This window comes from Xenopus tropicalis, chromosome 7, assembly GCF_000004195.4.
Source record: "Xenopus tropicalis strain Nigerian chromosome 7, UCB_Xtro_10.0, whole genome shotgun sequence".
Taxonomy (NCBI): domain Eukaryota; kingdom Metazoa; phylum Chordata; class Amphibia; order Anura; family Pipidae; genus Xenopus; species Xenopus tropicalis.
The window spans coordinates 27,988,374-28,012,567 of record NC_030683.2 but is presented as its reverse complement, the minus strand read 5'-3'; the positions used below and the strand labels follow the sequence as shown (position 1 = coordinate 28,012,567).

General features: G+C 42.1%; 1 protein-coding gene across 7 annotated transcripts in view; it reads right to left on the bottom strand.

Moving 5' to 3' along the window:
- The window catches only part of stn1 (STN1, CST complex subunit), a 62,074-nt gene that overhangs the window by 3,535 nt on the left and 34,345 nt on the right, over positions 1–24,194 (bottom strand). Inside the window, exons 10-13 of one of the 7 annotated variants that reach the window (XR_004223463.1) lie at positions 13,390–13,523; positions 12,575–12,650; positions 6,177–6,312; positions 1,038–1,980 (exon numbers count right to left, since the gene is read on the bottom strand). Coding sequence is in view for 5 of the 7 variants with exons in the window: in NM_001004908.1 (NP_001004908.1) it covers positions 19,694–19,851 (158 nt within the window). In the remaining 2 variants the exon portion in view is untranslated. Of the gene's footprint in view, positions 1–1,037; positions 1,981–6,176; positions 6,313–8,052; positions 8,523–12,574; positions 12,651–13,389; positions 13,528–18,415; positions 18,636–19,473; positions 19,852–24,194 lie in introns of those variants that run through there. The other 6 variants (XR_004223462.1, XM_031904991.1, XM_031904990.1 and 3 more) reach the window with 6 other exon arrangements.

Genomic DNA, 24,194 nt, shown 5'->3' with positions numbered 1-24,194 from the left:
GCCAGGTTGCAACGCCAACCCATCCAAGTAAACACTTAGGGGCACATTTAATAGAAATGGATATGTTATTATGTAGTTTATTACACCACACATTGTGGAACTCACTGTTTAAATCAACAGGGAGTGATTCAGACACTGTATCTCCTGTCTGAGAAGCAACAAAGCCTGGGAGATGCCATGTGACATATTCCTAAATCTTCCCTGTTTAGCGAAATCTGTGGCTGTTTAGTCATAGTATGTAAATAGGAAACATTTGCTGCATATTTAGCAAAGGATGAAAATACAAATGTTTCTTTAGAATAATCACTATGTACACAATTTACTTGTTTAGGCGTTGGAGTCTTTTAGGAATGATTTTATGGAGAATTTTCTATTCAAGCGTTTATAAATTGACCCTTTAAAAAGGCAGTAACACCTGGAAATATAAATACCCCATATACGACTAGATGTTAGGCTCTCCACTTGCTAAGCACAAAGCAAGCCCCTGGGCACGGCCTGTGACTAACCGCATTTCCTGGGCACAGATTTTTTCTTTTTCAATCCGATCATTTTCTGACCTGGCCAAAGAAACTGATCTTTTATACAGCTGATGCTGATGACACACAGAGCGTGTAGATAAACACCCAAGTGCATCCCTGCTGCAATTCATTAACATGGATGGGAACCACCAGACAAAGCCAGTTTTGGTAATTCTTGGTCCAATAACAAAAGACTTTTCAAACAGAGAACTACCTGTACTAGCAGTTTCAGGGGGTCCCACTGAAATCTTGTCAGAGGAGAAGCTGACCTGTGTGCCATACCTCTAAGACTGGCGCTACATGGGGCATTTTGAATGTCAAATGACAAGCACCTTGGTTCATGGGCAGAGTGGTAACAGCTCAACATGCTTAAGAAAGCAACATGGTGTGGAGGTTGGTCTTTGCATCAGCCAGGGCACTTGTCATTAATGAACATCAGGTACAGTCACAAGCAGAGAGGGCCATTTATTCCACCCTTTTGCATGTAACTTCCATGGCAATAGCAATGAATGGGTTTACCTTAATGCAGTGATCCACAACCAGTGGTTCAACAACCCCTCTGATGTTGCTCCCAATGTCCTCAATGCAGGTTTTCATTTGGAATTTCTGACTTGAAGACAAGATTTGGAGTAGTAGTCTGCCAGTCATCATTGGGCTATCAAATAACCAATCACAGTTCTTATTGGTCATCCCTGTAGCAAATGATTACTAAATGTCTTACAATGACAAATGTTAAGTTTTTTACAGAAGAAGGACATCAGCTGAGTGGGTATAAGGGGGCTGTTACCACTCCGACCACATTCAGACAGACGATAAACCTTTTCAGAGCTGGCAAGACATTCAGGCAGGTGAATATTGAATCTTTGCTGGCAAAACCCACATACAGCCTTGTATGGTTTGACCTGTTAGGTAAAGAGAGGAGCGCCAATTCATCCATTAAGAGTTGCCCATTGTTCTGTGTGTGACCTGCATGCCACCGTGCTGTTGGAAATAAGGCTGATAACAGATTTCTCAATATTCAGATCTCACCGTAGCATCGAGAGCTCTAATGCCGAGTGCAAAAAATGACATTTCCTGAGGTAGGGGAAAACAATTTCACTTGCATCACTCAAAAAAGTGACATTTAAATGGGTTGTATTTTGTATAGAGAATCCATGGCAGCTTATATATCACAACGATTAAGTGGGAAATGAATGACTTGTTCTCCTAGTTTTCCAGGTAATCCTTATAAAGGCAGTTTCCCAGAGTAAATGGCAGAGCAATGTACTTCTTCCTAGGGGGTGAGCGGCTCGAGAGAGAGGTTGCTGGCTCCCCATTACACACCCGGCATTAAACACATTCTTGCACTTTGAAGGTGAAACCTTAAAGCCTCCTGTCTTTTCTCTTTTTCAGTCCACTCTGTGCCCCTCTTTGTGCCGCTCTCACCAGGCCTTTAAACTCACCTTGCATCTTTGCTTTTATCCTAAAAGTAGAAACAAAGTGGTTTCAAATACATGTATCCAAGAGATAAACTATACTCTTTTTTATTTAAATATATCCAACTTTTTAAATAAATATTAATAACAGGCTTTTTTGGAAATGAGTAATATACAAGAAGACAAAAGAAAGGCTATTATGAACATAAAGACAAATCTTAAAGGGAAAAAAAACAGCAAAAAAAAAATAGAATAAATGAAGCATAAGAAGGAACTCTGCCCCTCAAGATCTGCCATGTTTTGTAGATTCCAATGAGGGAAATTATTAAAGGTTACAAAATACTATTTATCAGCAATTGCTCACATACAAAACGAATATACAGTTGTGCCCCATTAACAATAAAGAACCAGGCATTGCTCTCCCTGGTGCAAGCGACAGTAGTAGAATTACCTTCGGTTAAGGGTGGCTTTGTTTAGAGGGATATATGCATATGGATCGTGCTTGCCTTTCTGTTAAGAAGAAACACAATATAACATCCACTAATACAGATTTCCAAAGGCCTTTTGCTATGAATGTGGCTAGCAAACGACTGAGTGATAGAAAACGGAATGCAATGGAGGCAGAGCTATACCATCCATACGGAAGGGAGGCAACAAGCTGCTTACTGCCACCTTACACAATGCTCCTGACAGCCCTTCATTGAAGATTTCACTTTTAGGGGCACAGTTAAATACAGAGACTACTAGCCCCTCGGAACTAGTCAGCAGCCCCAACCAAGCAACGTTACCCCTTGTAGAAACTAGAACCAGTGAAATAAGACCCTTAAAGCATAATGAAATGTATTTATATAACACAGGACCCTACCCCCCCCCCCCCCTCTGCCAGTACCTGTAAATAAAACCCATAATAGCATGGGGGTTTCCCTACTTGACTTCTTTTTCCCTTCTCTCTTACGGCCAGGAACATAAGCAGTTGTAGCTGATCTGATATTGACTTGATATGCCCAAGCTTTTGTTTAGTGATCGCTATCAGAGAACTGGGAAAAGAATGTCAGTAGGCTCAAGATGTCAGCCACCAATCCCTGCTGTACTGCTCTGTATTTATTTAAGGTAAGGGTGGATGAGGCAGTATTGGGTTCATACATTGTGTGGCTCGGGCAGGGCCGCCATCAGGGGGGCACAGGGGGGACAGTCGTCCCAGGCCCGGACGATTTTACCATTAAAGGGGGCCCGGCCGAGGTGGAGGACGCTGGGAGGAGTTAGAGGTTGCTTAAGAGGAAGTATGGAAAAGATGCACTAATGCTGGTGGAAATCCATAGTACAAGTTACCTCCACCTACGGGGTATTTGTCACAGTGATGATGAAGCACTGTTTTAACATACCCAATTTCTAAAAGATACTTGCTATCACATCCCCTATACAGCCTTTGATTGTCAGCTTGGAGCAGTCTGATCAAAAATAATTGACAACTGATTGCTTATTGCTTGTGCCTGTGCTTGGAATTAGTATCTCTATCTCTAGATTTCTTGTTTCTTGCCTTATATGCTCCTTGGAAATATGTTAAGGTTTTTATTTGAATGTGCTGACTTTTCTTGATGTAAAGGTAACTGAATATCAGGGTTGGACTGGCCCAGCAGGCTGCTTGGGAAACTCCTTGTAGGCCCAGGTGTCAGAGGGTCTTCCTGCTCACCCAACCATTGGTCCTTACATTTCAAGGAACACCAGTTTGTATCAGATGTGGTAAAGAATATACAATAAATATGTCAATAAAGGATATCAAACAATATCAGCATTTTGTGTATTTGTTATAGTGAGCAATTGTAATACTGGTATGGGATCCATTATCTGGAAAGTCGTTATCCAGAAAGCTCTGAAATACAGAAAGACCATCTCCTATAAACTCAATTTTAAGGTATGGAGATCCAAATTGCAGAAAAACTTCTTATCCAGAAAACGCCAGGTTCTGCTCATTCTGGATAACAGATGCCATACCTGTACTGCATTGGAAGCTTTATAATTAAACCATGGTTTATAGGGACATTTGTCCTCAAACCCTTTTTTGAGCCTATACTATATATTGCAATGGTATCTAACAGCTTGTGCCCAGGTTGGGATATGTACCTGGCTCTGTGCTACAATGGTATCTAACAGCCTGTGCCCAGGTTGGGATATGTACTTGGCTCTGTGCTACAATGGTATCTAGCAGTCTGTGCTCAGGTTGGGATATGTACCTGGCTCTGTGCTACAATGGTATCTAGCAGTCTGTGCCCAGGTTGGGATATGTACTTGGCTCTGTGCTACAATGGTATCTAGCAGTCTGTGCCCAGGTTGGGATATGTACCTGGCTCTGTGCTGCAATGGTATCTAGCAGCCTGTGCCCATGTGACCATGTCATCAGGGCAAGAGACCTCAACCGTTGGGAAATGACAGTTGGAGAGAAGACTTCAGAGAAGAAGCAGCAGGGAGTTTGTCAAGATCTTACAGAACAAAATGAAGAGGAGTCGTCCAAATTTTAGCGACAGGAGCCCCAGACACTCAGAGGAGAAGAAGAGAAGACGAGAGAGTAAAGAAGAGGAAGAAGAGAAGTTAAAGAAGAAGAGAGAGAGGAGTCCTGAGGAGCAGCCGCCAGATGAGTGCTGCAGAGAGGAGAAACGGAGAAGGAAGGAGAGTGATGAAGGTAATAAGAAATCACTTAAAAATGGCTGAATTGCAAAAATGATTGGCCCATGTGATTGCCAAATGCCCCTTAATAAACTAGTGTGATAGTTGTTTAAGACTCTGTAACTAATTCAGGAGTTAAATAGCACAATTGCATTTTCCTATAGCGACCGATTAGCACAAAGCTTGAAATGGTGTTATTCACCTTGAAAGCACAGATCTAATTGGTCGCTAAGGGTAACTGCACTGGTGCAATTAAGCACCTATACCCCACATGCAATACAAGGCACTCATTTTGCCCAGGTGTATGGGAACAGATATAATTCAACAAAAATGTAACTGTGTCCAGTAGAGCTGTATAACTATTATTATTCCATAAGCTGTAAATAAACTCTCTTTTCCCCACTAGGAGAAGCCGGAGCCGTGAGATCCCAAGCTCAACCTTCAAGGCCAAACCCACTCAGCATCTCCAGCTACAATTTCTATTCTCAGCTGGGAAAAGGAGGATTCGGCAAAGTGAGTGATTGCTTCCCATTACATTCAGCTCTATTTTGTTGTCTATTAATCCTAAATGTGGTAGAAAGTAAAATAAATGAATTATCTGGGGATTATTTTCAATCATGTTTAACAAAAAAATATGAATAATTTCTTTGTGCTCTAATAACACAGTTACATATATTGACTCTTTTCATGCCTTTCTCAGGTTATACTGGCTACATTAGGAGGCAGAAAGAAACATGTGGCTGTAAAATCCGTCCGGAAAACCAAAGACACGGATTACAGCAGCCTTCTTACTGAGGCCCGTGTACTGAACATCGCCAGAGACTGCCGGTTCCTTTGCCAAGGCTATGCCGCTTTTCAAACGCAGGTACAACCAACTGCTATAGTCATACATCTGATCCCCTTACATAATGCCCTACATATTATATATATTATAGCCATTACAAATGACATGGCCCCACATAACAAGCAAACAAAATATACAGCACCGTTTATAAAACAAATGCCTTCCTAAAGCCATTCTACACATTATATAAGGCCTGCTTGCCTTGCACTCCCCATACATGTTTATGCAGGATTTATATATCCAGTACAGGTATAGGACCTGTTATCCAGAATGCTTGGGACCAAGTGTATTTCAGATAAGGAGTCTTTCCGTAACTTGGATCTCCATACCTTAAGTCTACTAAAAAATCAATAAAACATTAATTAAACCCAATAGGATTATTTTGCATCCAGTAAGGATTAATTATATCTTAGTTGGGATCAAATACAAAGCACTGTTTTATTTTTACAAAGAAAAAGGAAATCAATTTTAAAAATCTGATTTATTTGATTAAAATGGAGCCTATGGGAGACAGGCTTTCCGTAATTCGGAACTTTCTGAATAACGGGTTTCCGGATAACGGATCCCATACCTGGACTACCTTCTGCCTGCACAGATTAATAACAACATGCAGCGTGCCTTATATTCATGCAGCATTTATAGGATGTTTGTTACTGGAAAAAATAAGGATTTCTTACTCTATCTATAACTTGTTCCATTTATTTGCACCATAGTGTAATTAATAAAATGAAGTACTACCCTATGTTGTAAGTCTTGTGCCATTTCTTCCTCCTCTTGACTTTGCAATTGTCTGTGTAACCAGCGGCACGCCTTTTATGTCATGGAATTCCTGAGTGGGGGAAGCCTTGAAGATGAGCTGGATCGATACGGCAGCCTAGACATACAGAGAGTACGGTAAGTATTATACTGGTACAGGTACAATATCACTAATAAATAGATTTATACAAATTGTACCTACAGAAAGGATGGAATAATACAATAAGTACATTTTGACACTAGGGAGCATCGTCTTTAAATTTAGTAGTCAATTATTTTCTTATTATTGAAACAAAAGCCAACATATGACATGATAATCTTTATGGAGGTAACCATTATTTCCCTGTTTAAAAGGTTCCATTCAGCGGAGATGATCTGCGGCCTGCAGTTCCTGCAAAGCAAGGGGATTATCCACCGGTCAGTACAGAATTTTCCTGTAACATTGCTGCAAATCAGCAGCCCTTGTCTTTTTTAATCTAATTCCTTTTATCGTTATATTACAGAGACATTAAACCCCTGAACATTCTGTTGGACCATCGAGGGCACGTAAGGATCTCTGATTTCGGCCTGGCTAAGCAGAACATCTTCCGTGGCGACACCACGACTGGCTGGGCTGGAACTGTGGGATACATGGCCCCGGAGGTGAGATATGCATATACAAACCTAGTAAAAGCAAGAAGTATAGGAGAATGTGCCCAGAACAACAGAACAGAATATACAATACAGCTGATGTCTTTCAAAGATGTAAAGGTTTAACTGTTAGAAAAATAATTATTAAAGGACAAGGAAAGAGTAATATACTGGGGGGGTATAGGCACTCCCAAGTTTAATAACTCTTTTTTCCCTGGACCAATGGAAATAATTGCATACTCCATATGTGCCAGGTTGCCATCTTACCGATAGTCACCAAGGCTCCCTTGTGGCTTCTGCATACAGTAGTTACATTTTCTCATATTACTTTACTGTGCGTGCACAAGGGAGGCTCGGAAGGTACTAAGAAGATGGTGGCACAACACTTGCCCCATTAAAATACCAAGACGCAATATAGTGTAGGTATTGGTACAAGTGGGTCATTGGAGAGAACCAACTTAACTGCATCAGTTATACTTACATGATAAACATTGTATTACTATCTCAGGCTTATACAGAGCTTTAGTGCCAACTGGATTGTGCCAGGCATCACCCATATTTGCAGATGTAGTTATACCCTTACAGCATTTATTGGGTCCTGGCAAATATGACTGTTCTGACCCAAGCAAGGGAACCAACTGGTCTCATGCATTACTCCCAACACTCATTGGCCAACTAAACCCACGGAACTCTGTTGCCAATATTAAGCCAGTAAACATATACGTAAAAGATGCCATATTGCAACTTGCTAAGTGATTTATATTTCTTTTTAAGATTCTACAAAGAAGCCCCTATAGTGCAGCAGTAGACTGGTGGTCACTTGGCATCACCATCTGCGATATGGCCACTGGCAAACTGCCCTTTGACAACAGCGATGAAAAGGAGCTCATTCATGCCACCAAATACCATGAACCCGAAATACCTAAATGGCTGGATGAAGATCTAAAACATCTTCTGGGCAAGGTGGGTCGCAACAGTGCAATAGAAGTATTGCAACAAATATATTTCTCATCCATTAGTGATATTAAAACAATTTTCCATTCATCCTTTAGCTTCTTAAAAGGAAGCCGAAATGGCGCCTTGGACTGCGAGGGAACATCAGGCACCACCCGTTCTATAAATCCATCGATTGGGTGGTGCTGGAACAGGAAGGCGCAGAACCCCCCTTTCAGCCCCAAACAGTAAGTATATGGGTGGGGAATACAAAATTAGAAATGATAAAAAGTTGCATATTTCCATTGCAGGCTTTATTGTATATTATAAAATACATGGCCAACTGTTCACAATAGATTTTGTATCATATTAACTATAATTATTTTTTCCCTTTCATGCAGCCACCAGCAAAATTATTCCAGCCACATAATGGAGAGCCGCCCCTGTCTTTCCTTGGGGCCCAGGAAGATGAAGCTACACCAAGGGACAGAAACAGCGTTCCGGGCTTTTCATTCTTAAGTTCCAGCTGGCTGAAGTGAGTATATTGGGATGTGTGTAAGCCAGCCAATAATAACACCATGGTATTTCAATTGAGCATAGGTAAATAACATCAGCGGGCAGTTGGCACTACTGTGGGCTTCAAGATCAGCTCTCGCTGCTGCACAAAGGCCGGATCATCCTCCGCAACTCCTGTTTGCACCAACATCTCCACCTTCACCTGGGATACCATCTTCCAGAGTATGAGACTGCTGGGTACCATCAGGCCTGGAATTATGAGAGGCAGTCACTTATCTGGTACATCAAGCAAGGTAAGTAGGTATTTACTTTCTAAGAGAGAATGTGTGAGAGAATGTGAGCTAAGGGTGTAACAAGAAGGCGAGTAGATAGTAAGATCCCAGCCTGCTTTGCCTTCCTGCACATCATGTCTATAGAACCCATACCCTGTTAGTTATACATATAGTTCTAAAGTTCTGTAGTTTTTCCAGGCCAAGGGTTTTTTCCCTATCTGAGGCAAATTGGCACCCGCTTCAGCTTCAGAGGTTTTTTTTACCTTAGCCTGCAAATTTAGTTAAATAAGTTAAGGTTAAAGTTAAATGAGCAAAGGGTGGGACTCATAGACACATGCAGTTAAAGCCTCTTGTTGTCCTTGTTTGTTATGTTGACATGTTTGTGTTATGAGGGGGGCCAATGGCAAATTATTGACATTGGCTCTCCTCTGAGGCGTTACACCCGGAGGGAAAGGTGAGTGAATGCCGGTAACAGGGTTGAAGCCTTGACGTGGCGTTACTGCTCACATGTACAAACATGTGCTAATTCAACCAATGGTGCGACTGTTAGTAAAGTGTTTCATCGGCACAATTTGGTTTTCTTTGTTTAGGAAAATATTTATTTAGCTACAAATTGTCTTTGAGCTTTGGACTAGCAAATTAAGACTAAAGGTCCCCATACACGAGCAGATTCGCTCGCTTGGCGATGTCGCCAAACGAGCGGATCTTCACACGATATCCCCACCTACGGGTGGGCCATATCGGGGAGCATTTAGGTAAAAAAAAAAAAATAATTCGGATTATGTGGGCGGCAATGGGGCAGTCGGTTCAGGGACCGCATCAACGAGCCAATACGGTCCCCAATCCAACTGGATTTTCTAACCTGGCCGATTGATATCTGCCCAATTTCAGGCCAGATATCGGTCGGCCAGGCCCCTCGGTTCTGCCCCTACAAAGGCCGATAAGATGCCGATATCGGCCCAAGTGACCGATATCGGCAGCTACTATCGCCCCGTGTAATTCAGGAGAGCACAGCTGCCATTAGGAGTCTTTTCAGAAGCTGCCACACAGGTCCCCTTCTATCAAGTTGATTATAGCAGCAAAGGGAGCACCAAATGTACCCCTGCCAGGGCCAGAACTAGGCAGGCATTTGGCAGAATAGGAATGTGCCTAGGAAGCAATGGGGAAGGTGAGGGGGCCTTAGGCACATGCCTCTACTGCCTTCTAAAACTCCACCCCTGGGGGTATTGCACAACCACAATCAAGACTGGGTGAGCAAATATGTTGGGGGGGGGGGGGAAGAGGGATAGCAAGACTTTTCTGGCAAGTTAGCAGGCTATATAGAGGGGGGAGGTGTTGATGGCAAGCGGTCACCCTTGGCTTGGCACCGATACCTTCTCATTCTGTACCCTGTAATCTATAAAGTTACTCAGCATCAAAGAACTCCAAGGTAACTGCTAATATCATCATAAATTATTATTTCTATTATGCTAGAATTGTTATCACTACTGCATCTCTGGGTAGGTTTTCATGTTTCTCCAACAGGACTTCAAGCCTACTGTTTCCCTACCAGCTGCTGAGTAGCCAGGGGCACCTTATGGGCAGTGTATCTATGGAGCTATACTAGTAAGGCTTGAGGTATTCGGGAAGGGGCTAAGATAGCTATGGCAATGGGCGCTGCATTGCAATATTACAGTGTCAGAAACAGGAGCTATATGTCCAACACATCTGCTAATGGGCAAAACTTACCCATCGAGCCGTCACTAATTTCCCCAGCCTTACAGGATAAACCTATATTTACAGGGTATTACAATCAGGATATTCATGGCTTTCAGCCTCGTGCTTTAATATGGAGCTCCTTGATGACCCATAATATCCTTATATTTTACAATAAGAGTACATTAAGTACTATATAATACACCAGGCCACAAATATATTGTTATAATACACAAAAGCCATGAATATCCTGTAAATTATGTCCTTATAAATGGGGCTTAGTTATGTAATTTCTGTCACATTGCTCATTAAAATGTGTGTATTATAATGAGTAATGCACCCCCTGCTAAAAAGGAAATATGAAGATTTTAGAAGTCACCTCTGTAGAAACTGTATAAAGCACCAGCCTGTAATTTCTATTGCCACCGAACTTCTCTGTAATTTATAATAATATCCTTGTGATTTACAAAACATAAACAGTACTTTATTCACTACATAAATGTCGCTTAGCAATATAATTTGTCAGTAGACTCAATTAAATGAATGTATTATAGAATGAATATATTAAGAGTCACCTCCGCGTTCCACAACATGTATAAAGTGTTGGACATGGACACCAAGGGCCCACCATTCACTAGCGATTCCTGAAACATCACAACATCTATAGTAATATGTTACATATATGGGAAAGTGACATATTTTCAGTGTGAAATAAGCTGGGAACACAGCTGGGAATAAATAAAAGCAAAAGCAGCACCTGGAAAAGGTAGCAAGGAGTTACTGTTGTGAAACAGAAAAAGGGAAGGGCCCACCAGGGAATATCATGGTATTGTGGTACAGGCCAGTCCAACCGTGTGTATAAAAGCACTGAGCATGTTGCCTTTTGTCTTAATAGTCTCTAATTAAAAAATCGGCCACACCGAAAGGACACAGACACCTCAGTGCTCCATGGTCCCTGAGCTCCTCCCTCCATACATGGAGCGCTGAGGTTCCTCTGCCCTTCTAGTAGGACTGACTTTTTGAATTTTGGATAAATCCATGATTGTTTTGTGCATCAAATAAACGATATATGTGTAATACTGCTTACCATTTGTATTATTTTGTTTATTCAGGGTCTAGGGCAGTATTCACGTGGGCATCAGGTGCCTTACCCCTAAGAAAGATCAGTAACTGATCTGTTTATATTCTTGGTGACTTCTAACCTCCTTATATTTTACAACACATTACAATATTCCCTATATACAGGTGGGGTAAGGAAAATGCCTTTTAGATCATATTTGTATATAGGGGATATACAGATCCAATATCTGGGGCATATGCATTGCCAGGTTGCAACACCAACCCATCCAAGTAAACACTTAGTGATGCACATTTAATATAAATGGATATGTTATTATGTAGTTTATTACACCACACAACAGGGAGTGATTAAGGCACTGTATCTCCTGTCCGAGAAGCAACAAAGCCTGGGAGATGCCATGTGACATATTCCTAAATCTTCCCTGTTTAGGGAAATCTGTGGCTGTTTAGTCATAGTATGTAAATAGGAAACATTTGCTGCATATTTAGCAAAGGATGAAAATACAAATATGTCTTTAGAATAATCACCATGTACACAATTTACTTGTTTAGGCGTTGGAGTCTTTTAGGAATGATTTTATGGAGAATTTTCTATTCAACCGTTTATAAATCGACCCTTTAAAAAGGCAGTAACACCTGAAAATATAAATACCCCATATACAACTAGATGTTAGGCTCTCCACTTGCTAAGCACAAAAGCAAGCCCCCGGGCACGGCCTGTGACTAACCGCATTTCCTTGGCACAGATTTTTTCTTTTTCAATCTGATCATTTTCTGACCTGGCCAAAGAAACTGATCTTTGATACAGCTGATGCTGATTACACACAGAGCCTGTAGATAAACACCCAAGTGCATCCCTGCTGCAATTCATTAACATTAATGGGAACCACCAGACAAAGCCAGTTTTGGTAATTCTTGGTCCAATAACAAAAGACTTTTCAAACAGAGAACTACCTGTACTAGCAGTTTCAGGGGGTCCCACTGAAATCTTGTCAGAGGAGAAGCTGCCCTGTGTGCCATAGCTCAAAGACTGGCGCTACATGGGGCATTTTGAATGTCAAATGACAAGCACCCTGGTTCATGGGCAGAGTGGTAACAGCTCAACATGCTTAAGAAAGCAATATAGTGTGGAGGTTGGTCTTTGCATCAGCCAGGGCACTTGTCATTAATGAACATCAGGTACAGTCACAAGAGGGACATTTATTCCACCCTTTTGCATGTAACTTCCATGTCAATAGCAATGAATGGGTTTACCTTAATGCAGTGATCCACAACCAGTGGCTCACCAACCCCTCTGATGTTGCTCCCAATGTCCTCAATGCAGGTCTTCCTGCCACATAAAATAAAACAGAATCATTGGTGTATTCAGGGTTTATAGCGGTTGAAACTGCTATATGTTTCCTTGTATTTGTTCTGGGGTTATTAGTTATGGAGTTGGCCCTGCATTTATCCTGCCTTGTACTTTTGAATGCAATAATCACCCTCTGCCTATGTTAGTAGATTGGGAAACAGACCCAAAACTGCTTGATTCCAGCCATGGCACTAAAAAGAGTTTTTATGTTCTCCAGTGCTTGCAAGGGTTTCCTCTCACAAGCAAAAACAGGCAGGTAGGTTAATTGGCTGCTGATAAAACCGACCGTAGTATGTGTGTCAATGTGATAGGGACCACCTGATTTTAGAATTATTTAACTTGGTTCTCGAGTTGGAACGGTTAGATTATTGATGCTATGGTCCCACTTACCATAATTTAAAAGGCAGAGAAGCTCTAAACAGAAACCTAACAAGTTATCAAACATATAAATAACAATATAAATCTAGCATTATGATCTGCTTTTTGGTTGCCAGGGTCAGTGACCCCAACAACAAAGCGGTATTTTAGGCTGGAGAAAAGCACAACTGGAAGGCAACCAGTTCAGAAAATAGCAAAAGGAAGGCCAACTAAAATTTGTTTACAAATATTACAGTATACAGTTAATTGCAAGGTGAACAGTCCTAATTCTTCCCAACCAATGATACTGATATGTAGCATTGTGTCTATTAATATAAACTGTTTAAAATAAGCAAAATACCTCCACATCAGGTTACCACACACTCAGTCATCTAGAAAGTACATTTTAACTCCGATACTCAGATACGTAGCCCATCAGTCGTGCTCTTGGAGATGCATGCAACCTTCTCTGGACATTGATGCCATTAGGAGATACTAGCTATGTAGAATAAAGGAAAATTAAGCAATTAATATTGCAAACAGACAGTAATGCTTCCTTTAGTTCATGTTTGATGATTACAATTACCTTTCAGGGTATGACGTCAGACCATACTGTTATGTCAAAAGCTTTCATGAGCATAAAGTGTACAGGGTTCCATACAGTCTACTAGTTCTTACTCCACTGCATCTTCATTAACAGTAGTCAGCCCGACTACACCCCTTCCCCAGAAATGGCGTGATCCAGCTATTTGGCTCAATTATTTATTGCTAACCTTCATAACTATAGATATAAACATATCCTGGGGATGATGGAATGATGACAAATGTAAATTATCTGAAGTGTGATGGGCTGAACACAGTGAAGAATAACTACATAGATATTAAAGAGGCTTTGTTTACTCTGACCTGTTACCTGATAGAAAGGTGAAATGAAAGAAGAACAAGGTGTGTAACAGATCTGGTCCAAATGCAGGCCCGGATTTGTGGAGAGGCCACAAAGGTCCGGGCCTAGGGCGGCAGAAGTTTAGGGGCGGCATGCCGCCCCGCCGCAAGAGAATTTTTAAATTTGGCTCCCATACGGAGCAGTCGGGACCTCTCCCCACTGCTCCGTATGGGAGTTTAAAGGAGCGTTTGCGCATGCACACTGGGGAGAAGGGGCGTTCGCGCATGCGCACGGGGGTCGCATTCGCGCATGCGCACTGGGGGCGCGTTCGCACATGCGCAGAGGGGGACACCCACAGGGGCGGCCTCGGGGCGCCTCAGAGGGAAATCCGGCCCTGTCCAAATGGGTATTATGGCAAGCAGTAACACCTTAGTTTAAAGAGAAATAAGGTAGGTAGGAAGAAAAATAATATTTATAAATGAGGGAGAGGAAATGCAATCATCCTGTAGGTTCTCAAGGGCATAAAACAGACAGCAGCTGCTAGGTACATGCTGGGGGTCCTGAGAGATATCCCGTTTCATTATATGTAAACATGCCACCACCCCCAACATTTAAGATATTGTGCTCAGTGGGGCCCATCAACTTCTGTGTAGCCTACTAATCACCCTCACTTGGGCTCAATCCCAGAAGCCTGGGGCTAATACAGAGGGTATGTTCCTCACTTTGGACTTTTCATAAAAAGGTCTAAAACATGTTCTAGCACTTAAAGTTCTGAATAATGGATTGAGTCTAAGATGGGCAACTTGCAGCCCTCCAGCAGTGCCTGCAGAACATCTTCCACAGCAAGTCTCATTGTTAGGTATATACATTGCAATTTGGTGCTGCATTTCAGGCAGACAAAAAATATGGCACTAAACAGCAAATGGCAAATAAAATTGAAAGATGTTTTATATCACAGTGTTCCCATAAACTAAACTTCTGACAAGATCATATTTTAATATTTTGTTCCTGTTTCTTTAACAAAAACAGTTTCTTTCCAGAGATCTCCCCCTACTGGGAGCCTATGGCAAATACTCTGCTCTGTCTGTACTGAAACTGGCACAACAACTTCTCCCAGTATATTATGGTGTCAGAAATATGCACAAGTGTATGTTTAAAACTGTAATCCAACAAATCAGCCTTTTGTGCCACCTTCATGTAATTCCTATTCTTGGCCTGCGTATAAACAGCCTTATGGGGAAAGTGCCCTCTCCAAATTGTTGGCCAAAAGAAAGCATGGAATGTAGCATTAAAGTTTGCTTTGGGTGGAACAAGGGCCGTAGCTAAGGCTGGCCGGTAAAATACCCACCAAGGCTGGGGCTGGTATTACAAATTTACCGGCTGGTAAATTTGTAATAACTAGTATTCCACCCACGGCCATGCCTCCAAGTCCCCTCTCTCAGCACCCTCTCCATCCCTCAGACACCTCACTAAAGTCTTCTATGATTCGGCTGGTGAAGCAACGATTCTGCCCCATTCGCAATAGGTCCCTTAGGGGGACAGACAGGAGCTGCTCCTTGCACTTTACTACATGTGCCCTTGGTGCCAGTAGGTCTGTCCCACCTCCCAGGAACTGAACTAGGAATAGGCAAATGAGGCACCTGGCTAGGGCACAATGCTTGGGTGGGGGGGGCACTAGGCACGTACCTCTTGTCTGCCTGCCCCTAGTCCTTATGATCCCTTTCCACCTGTGTTTCAACGCCCCCCTGATACTCGCTCGTCTGTCCACCCATACCCCAATGTTATCATGGTGTCCGTGTATGTGCACTTATGCTTGGGGGTGAAGCCGAGATGGCCAGCTTAGTTGCCTAGAACATCTGGCCAGCCTGGCCCGGCACTGCATCCTACAGTTTCAGATCACACACAAGGACACCTACTGACAGGGAAACCAGTGGAAATGGAACCCTGTGTGGGGATGGAAAAAGTAATTACTTCAGATTCAATTTCTCCTTGCACCCACGAAAAGTCCAACACATTGAAAGGCCTTCAAACCTCAGGGGTTGCAGTTACAGGTATGGGATCCATTATCCGGACACCCCATATCCAGAAAGCTCTGAATTATGGAAAGCCTGTCTCCCATAGACTACATTTTAATCAAATAATTCAGATTTTTAAAACTGATTACCATTTTCTCTGTAAAAATAAAACAGTGTTTTGTATTTGATACCAATTAAGATATTATCCTTACTGAATGCAAAATAATCCTATTTTTTTAGTGGATGAGGTATGAAGATCCAAATTATGGAAAGACCCCTTATCCAGAATACCCTTGGTCCCGAGCATTCTGTATAACGGGTCCAATACCTGTACTAGATTCTGAAGGCACTGCTCCAAAACAGTGAGAGAATAGTCACTTTGGTGCTAAATACAGTGAGAGATGACTATGAAGATTTTCATTTATCCAGCTCATGGTATATTTAGTATTAATAAATCTAAAGCAACTGGACTGTAGTCATTGAAGACATTTCACTACTCATCCGAGCAGCTTCTTCAGTTTAACTGCCTGGTATGGGAAGTCCTCAGCATATGCATTTTGTAACAGTGAGAGATACAAATATTTATGTTTTTTTGGTTCCAAGCAAAAGTGCTTGCTCTGAGCTTGGGCATAACTGGGGGCACAGCAGGGGCCGATTAGCGCCTCCACTAGGTTTGTGCCAGATGCCAAGGGAAGCAGAGAAGAACGCGTGCCCCTCTCTCTTGTGCCCCGCTAGTTTTACTGTTGATTAACTGCACTGCTGCATTTATCAGTGTGCTTTATATACAGGACAATGAAAAAGCTATTCAGCAAGTGGCAAATCCCAACCTTCAGAACCAACATGGAAGGATTTAGGCAGGGCTCTCTTTACCTCTTGTATCGGTTATTGGTTGCTTTATATGTTACTCTGTATGTCCAATGTATAAACCCACTTATTGTACAGCGCTGCGGAATATGTTGGCGCTTTATACATAAATGTTAATAATAATAAATTAGCAAGACTCTTCTTCCCAGGATGTTAGTCCAGGTAGAAACTCACCCTTATCTATTCAGCCAAACACAGGCAGAATAAGGGGGGAAGGAACGTAGCTGCCTTTGCACCGACTGTAAGAAGATTTAGTAAATGTAGAAATAAACCTTAGGGCTTATTTGCAATGCTAATTTATATTAATTACAATAAAAAAGCCCAATAGTTTTTGCTAAAAGGCAGAATGCATTCTTAACACAAGGTCAGTTTGCTGGCTAGGTGTGCATTTCCCTTTAAGGACAAGTCAACCCAAAATATAATTTTTTGCCACATAAAAGAAAATAAAATTTTAAGCAACTTTGCAATATACATTCATTATAAATGTGTAATGGTTTTTGAGGTATTTGTATATATACTAATAAAAGCAGCGTTTGCCTGTCCTTTTCTAGTCTCTGCCCTGGTGGCTCTGGCACTTGAAACAATGTAACACAAGGCAGCAGACTGACAGACCTGTGTTGCTGGAGGAGACTCACCTTTGCAACATTGTTTAACAGTAACAACCAGGAGTCCAGCAAATGCTGCTTTCTATAGCGATTACATTTGCAAATAACTTAAAGCACTTAAAATAATATATTAATATTGAAAAGTTGCTTAGAATTATGTTTTCTTTTATTAGGCAAAAAATGAGTTTTGGGGTTGACATGTCCTTTAAAATAGTCCCCTTTATTTACCAGCATTTTGCTACTCCCCACTATATGTTAAGGGGCACATTCATCTACAATTAAATCCGAATACAACAAAATTTGTATTTTCTAATTTATAGAACTATGTGTATTTTCTGTGATTTTTTCGTTTAATTTGCGCGTCTTTTTCGTACATTGTGACAAATTTTAGGTGACAAAATCGTATTGTCGCGCAGAGTACGAAAGTTTTGGATTCATTCAAGCTTTGGTATCGTGACTTTCCTTGGGCCGGGTTGGAGCTGCAGAGTGCCATTGAGCCCTATGGGAGACTTTCCTTGGGCCGGGTTGGAGCTGCAGAGTGCCATTGAGCCCTATGGGAGACTTTCCTTGGGCCAGGTTGGAGCTGCAGAGTGCCATTGAGCCCTATGGGAGACTTTCCTTGGGCCGGGTTGGAGCTGCAGAGTGCCATTGAGCCCTATGGGAGACTTTCCTTGGGCCGGGTTGGAGCTGCAGAGTGCCATTGAGCCCTATGGGAGACTTTCCTTGGGCCAGGTTGGAGCTGCAGAGTGCCATTGAGCCCTATGGGAGACTTTCCTTGGGCCAGGTTGGAGCTGCAGAGTGCCATTGAGCCCTATGGGAGACTTTCCTTGGGCCAGGTTGGAGCTGCAGAGTGCCATTGAGCCCTATGGGAGACTTTCCTTGGGCCGGGTTGGAGCTGCAGAGTGCCATTGAGCCCTATGGGAGACTTTCCTTGGGCCAGGTTGGAGCTGCAGAGTGCCAGTGAGCCCTATGGGAGACTTTCCTTGGGCCAGGTTGGAGCTGCAGAGTGCCATTGAGTATTCGTAAGCATTTTCTTGACATTTCCGATCATCAGAAATTATTGTATTTAATCCGAATTTTACCGATTTCGGAATTCGAGTGTAGGTGTTGAATGCAGCAGCTAGTGGCATATTGGCAGCTACAGGTATATTGATGGCTCCTAGCATATTGGCGAAACTTAACCCAGGCCCCGACTGTCGGAGGCAGACAACTTATACTTGGCTCCATGTTGGTTGGTCTCCTAAAAGGAATGGAGTATACAGTATATTATTATTTGTTATTAACATTTATTTATAAAGTGCCAACATATCCCGCAGCGCTGTACAATAAGTGGGTTACATACATTGGACATACAGAGTAACATATAAAGCAACCAATAACCGATACAATCTTCCATAATTGTGCTGTTTCTAGCAAATAGGTTCATATTTGGCTGTAACTGGGGGGGCCTTGGAGAATGGGGTGCGTGGCTTCTTACATTCTGATTTTGTAGCTGTAATGTCCATATCTATGAGGGATTTCTCCCCAAGAGTGGATGGTTTAGCCTGGCTGTACCATTCAGATAAGTGCTTGGTCCTTTATGTGGTAGAAGGAAATATAGTAGAACCCTGATTTTTGAACCCCGGATTTAACTTTTTCTTTAAATTGACACTGACAGGCAAACTACATTTTTTCTTTCCTGGACTTTACATTTTCTTGGAATTTACACCCATTGCACACAGCCCCCTGGAAAACATAAAAAAAAAATCTGGGTCCTATGTTTAAGTCGTATTCTGCAGAAGGAATTCTTGGCTTGCACAATTCTCTATCCTTTGTAGATACACAGCTTTATTGTTAATTGGTTCCAGGCCCAGACTGGCAATCTGTGGGTTCTGGCAAATGCCAGAGGGGCTGCTGTAAGGTGCCACAGTCACTATTTAGTGTATCCTTAAAATGCCAGGGCCTATTTTGAATCACAATCCAGGCCTGATGGGATCCTAGGAGCACTTGAGAAGGAGAGGACGAGAGAGATATCAACTGAGTATATTGTCCCTTTACATACTTAAGGTCCAGTTATGAACATATAAAGCAATAGAATATACCAGAAACATTTTATTATATATTATTTCCTTTAATAATATTGCTTTCATTTATAAATAAAAAAATCATCAAAAACTGCACATGGTTTGCTCCATTCCAACTGTGTAAACCCACACTGATGAGATGACACTGATGACATTAAAAAGTCTATAAAAGTCCCAACCCGGCGATTTCCCAGCTTTCTGGATAGCCGATATCCTCCGAGAGTTCTCACTTCTGCTAAAAAGCCGTGTAGTAATTTTCCATGGTGCTAACAATATCGCTGTTTCCTTCCAGGGTGTCAATGACGCGCCGCAGTACGGCCTCACTAACGCTGGAGCCAACGCTCAGCCGGACACAGGTCAAGATATGGAGAAAGTGGCAGCCTTTTTCTGCATCTGGGAAACGCAGCCAACAACGGTTATTAACAGCACATTCAGACCAGTGGAGCCAGCAGAACCAAAGCCGGCACGGCTTAACTAACAAATGCTAACTAGAACCATTAAAGGGGTAGATCACCTTTCATTTTTTGCTTCTGAGATAATTTGCAATTGCTCTTCTATTTTTGGTTTTTCAGTTATTTGGCTTTTTGTTCAGCAGCTCTCCAGTTTGGTATCTCAGCAGATATCTGGTTGCTAGGGTCTCATTCTCCCTAGCTACCAGGCAGTGGTTTGAATGAGAGACAGGAATATGAATAGGACAGGGCCTAAATAGGCAGGGCAAGTAATCAAAAGTAAGAGGAAGGCAAATAATTCAAAAACTATAAAAAAAATATATATATATATAAATAATGAAAACAAAAGTTGCAAAACTGCTAGGAATAGGACATTCTATAGCATACTAAAGTTAACTGGTGAATCCCAACCTTGCCCACAACTTCCACTGTGGAAGAACACACACCCATTTTTAAAGCAATGTAAGTAACAGTGGCCGAGTGGTGGAGCATGAATAGGGGGTGGGCCTTTCAGTGGCTGGGTGATAGGTCCTTGAGTCGGGCACTCAGAGGGCCCCAGGTACCCCAGCCCTTATGTTGTGATGTAGGTGCTGTGGTAGAATAAAGTGTGTGCCCTTTGGCTCTGAAGACACATGTAACATTCACTAAAACATTAACAACTCTGTTCTATAGTTTCAGGGAATCAATACAGTAATTAGACATGGATCCCAATCCTCTGTGGGGTGCTGCAGAGTTGGGGACCAGCGCCACAGACAAAAGGGCTAGCAGCTGCTGAAGTGTTTGGGAAATAAGGAATCCACTTGGGGTACAACAGATGTGCATGTAAATACCAAGTGCACTGCTGGCTTCCCACAGATTTGTAAAATAATGGAGTGCAGCATGGAGTGTGAGAATATCAGTTCACAGAACTGAGCAGTATTTTTATTGTAGTATTTATTCCCAGGGTGGGATCACTAATAAGCTATTTGACTTAAATGATGTGGGTGGCAAACACCCTAGCTCATTCCTCGCCTATTTATCAGGTTCTTCTACTATTGGTGCCCTGTTTCTATTTAGGACCATATGCCCTACACTTAATAGAACCATGCACTGTCTGTTTGCTTTAACCCTCTTTCTCCCAATTAGATCTATGTGTTCTATAGATCTAGTTCCAGAGGGTCCAAGGCCACAGTCATGGTAGGGGTTAATAGGAAAAATGTACCATGTTTATACCCAAATAAACAGATCATTTCTACCCATTTGGATGGTCAAACAACAGCAACAAAACACAACAACGACAGCAAAACAGTAACACAGTCCATCCATGCAGTAACACGGTCCATCCATGCAGTAACACAGTCCATCCATGCAGTAACACAGTCCATCCATGCAGTAACACTGTCCATCCATGCAGTAACACAGTCCATCCATGCAGTAACACAGTCCATCCATGCAGTAACACAGTCCATCCATGCATGGCCATTTTTACCCCCTGCTTAGTGTGCCCTCTGCTGGGCCCTGTGGGCGCATTTTAGGTCAGAATAGCCTGAAAGCCTTTTGTTATGCACAAACTCATTAGCCCAGGATCTCATTAGCGTCTGTATGGGAATCAGTCACTTGAAATACTTATTATAGCTTGCCAAAACTAGCATATACTTTGTTGAAGGGGCTTCTCCTACAGTGTTCGCCCTACAGGAGGTGTGGGTCTCCCCACTCCATACAAAACAATCAGCCATTAATTTCCCTTGAGGGGAATGGTAGAGTCCAGTAAAGGGTAACATGGCATGTAACCACCAAAGATAAAATGGTCAAACTATTTCCCAAGCTTATTGTGTTTATAAACTTTTATTTGATCAGAAATCTTTCATTTCCGGCACATTTCTGCTTTGGTTTGACATTTTCTTTATTCTCCCACTGTTTCATATAAAAGGATGTAGGAATTCGACTGCCAGTATTAGAAATGCAAGTAAACCAGGGCATGTCTAACATTTTGCTGTTTTGATGAAACCTTGTAGATTGTAAGCTCTTTTGGGAAGGGCTCTCTTCACCTCTTGTATCGGTTACTGATTGCTTTATATATTACTCTGTATGTCCAATGTATGAACCCCAATTATTGTACAGCGCTGCGGAATATGTTGGCGCTTTATAAATAAATGTTAATAATAATAATAACTGCCAGTACTACATGGACAGGTATTTCAGTTTATAAATAGGAAATATGTAGGGAAGCTGCCAAAGTGCATGGAGGCAATACCCATAATCCTTACTTCCTCTCCCATCATCTTATAGGAGTCAGGAAATCAGGGGATTTTCTATATGACACTTGGTGGTCCAACCAAACTGTCTGGCTAAGAAGCTAAGAAGAGAAGGAACTGATCTCAGATATATTTGGTTTGGTTCTTATCCCCACAGTGTATTATATCAGAACAACACACAAACACTATAGAAGGCATAGCAAAGTTACAGCCCATTCTCCCCTTCCCCAGGCTGATAACACAAGGAAAGGATAAAAGGATAAAATGAATTGCAGCTTTGTCTTATATCCCCTGCATCATCTTCTGATTCCCATCTAGTAACAGAAACTATTGCAGTAGCATTCCTTCCAACATTCTGCATTGATCTTACTGGCATGTCTGGAGTTAAAGCAGTGCTCATTGGCCATTTTTCAGGAACCTTATTGGCTTTTCTGGAGTTAATGGAGTGCTCATTGGCCATTTATAAAGTGATCTTACTGGCATGTCTGGGGTTACTATGCTGATTATGCATTTGCTGTAGTAATTATACTGGCACGTCTGGTTAATACACCCTTTATCCATTTTATTAAGTTATTAAACTGAAACATCTGGGGTTAATATGCTAATTATTCCTTTTCTGTAGTAATTATACTGGCACATTAGGGGTTAATATGCTGATCATTCATTTTCTGTAGAAATTAATCTTGCACACCTGGGTATGTTTTGGTAAAACTGATAAATTTGTGTTTATTACTGAACTGAAGCTGCCATATTCGGCCCCCTTGAACTTTTCCACATTTTGTCACATTACAGCCACAAACATGAATCAATTTTATTGGAATTCCACGTGAAAGACCAATACAAAGTGGTGTACACGTGAGAAGTGGAAGGAAAATCATACATGATTCCAAACATTTTTTTTTTTAAATAACTGCAAAGTGGGATGTGCGTAATTATTCAGCCCCCTTTGGTCTGAGTGCAGTCAGTTGCCCATAGAGATTGCCTGATGAGTGCTAATGACTAAATAGAGTGCACCTGTGTGTAATCTAATGTCAGTACAAATACAGCTGCTCTGTGACGGCCTCAGAGGTTGTCTAAGAGAATATTGGGAGCAACAACACCATGAAGTCCAAACAACACACCAGACAGGTCAGGGATAAAGTTATTGAGAAATTTAAAGCAGGCTTAGGCTACAAAAAGATTTCCAAAGCCTTGAACATCCCATGGAGCACTGTTCCACCGATCATTCAGAAATGGAAGGAGTATGGCACAGCTGTAAACCTACCAAGACAAGGCCGTCAACCTAAACTCACAGGCCGAACAAGGAGAGCGCTGATCAGAAATGCAGCCAAGAGGCCCATGGTGACTCTGGGGGAGCTGCAGAGATCTACAGCTCAGGTGGGGGAATCTGTCCATAGGAAAACTATTAGTCGTGCACTGCACAAAGTTGGCCTTTATGGAAGAGTGGCAAGAAGAAAGCCATTGTTAACAGAAAACCATAAGAAGTCCCGTTTGCAGTTTGCCACAAGCCATGTGGGGGACACAGCAAACATGTGGAAGAAGGTGCTCTGGTCAGATGAGACCAAAATTGAACTTTTTGGCCAAAATGCAAAACGCTATGTGTGGCGGAAAACTAACACTGCACATCACTCTGAACACACCATCCCCACTGTCAAATATGGTGGTGGCAGCATCATGCTCTGGGGGTGCTTCTCTTCAGCAGGGACAGGGAAGCTGGTCAGAGTTGATGGGAAGATGGATGGAGCCAAATACAGGGCAATCTTGGAAGAAAACCTCTTGGAGTCTGCAAAAGACTTGAGACTGGGGCGGAGGTTCACCTTCCAGCAGGACAACGACCCTAAACATAAAGCCAGGGCAACAATGGAATGGTTTAAAACAAAACATATCCATGTGTTAGAATGGCCCAGTCAAAGTCCAGATCTAAATCCAATCGAGAATCTGTGGCAAGATCTGAAAACTGCTGTTCACAAACGCTGTCCATCTAATCTGACTGAGCTGGAGCTGTTTTGCAAAGAAGAATGGGCAAGGATTTCAGTCTGTAGATGTGCAAAGC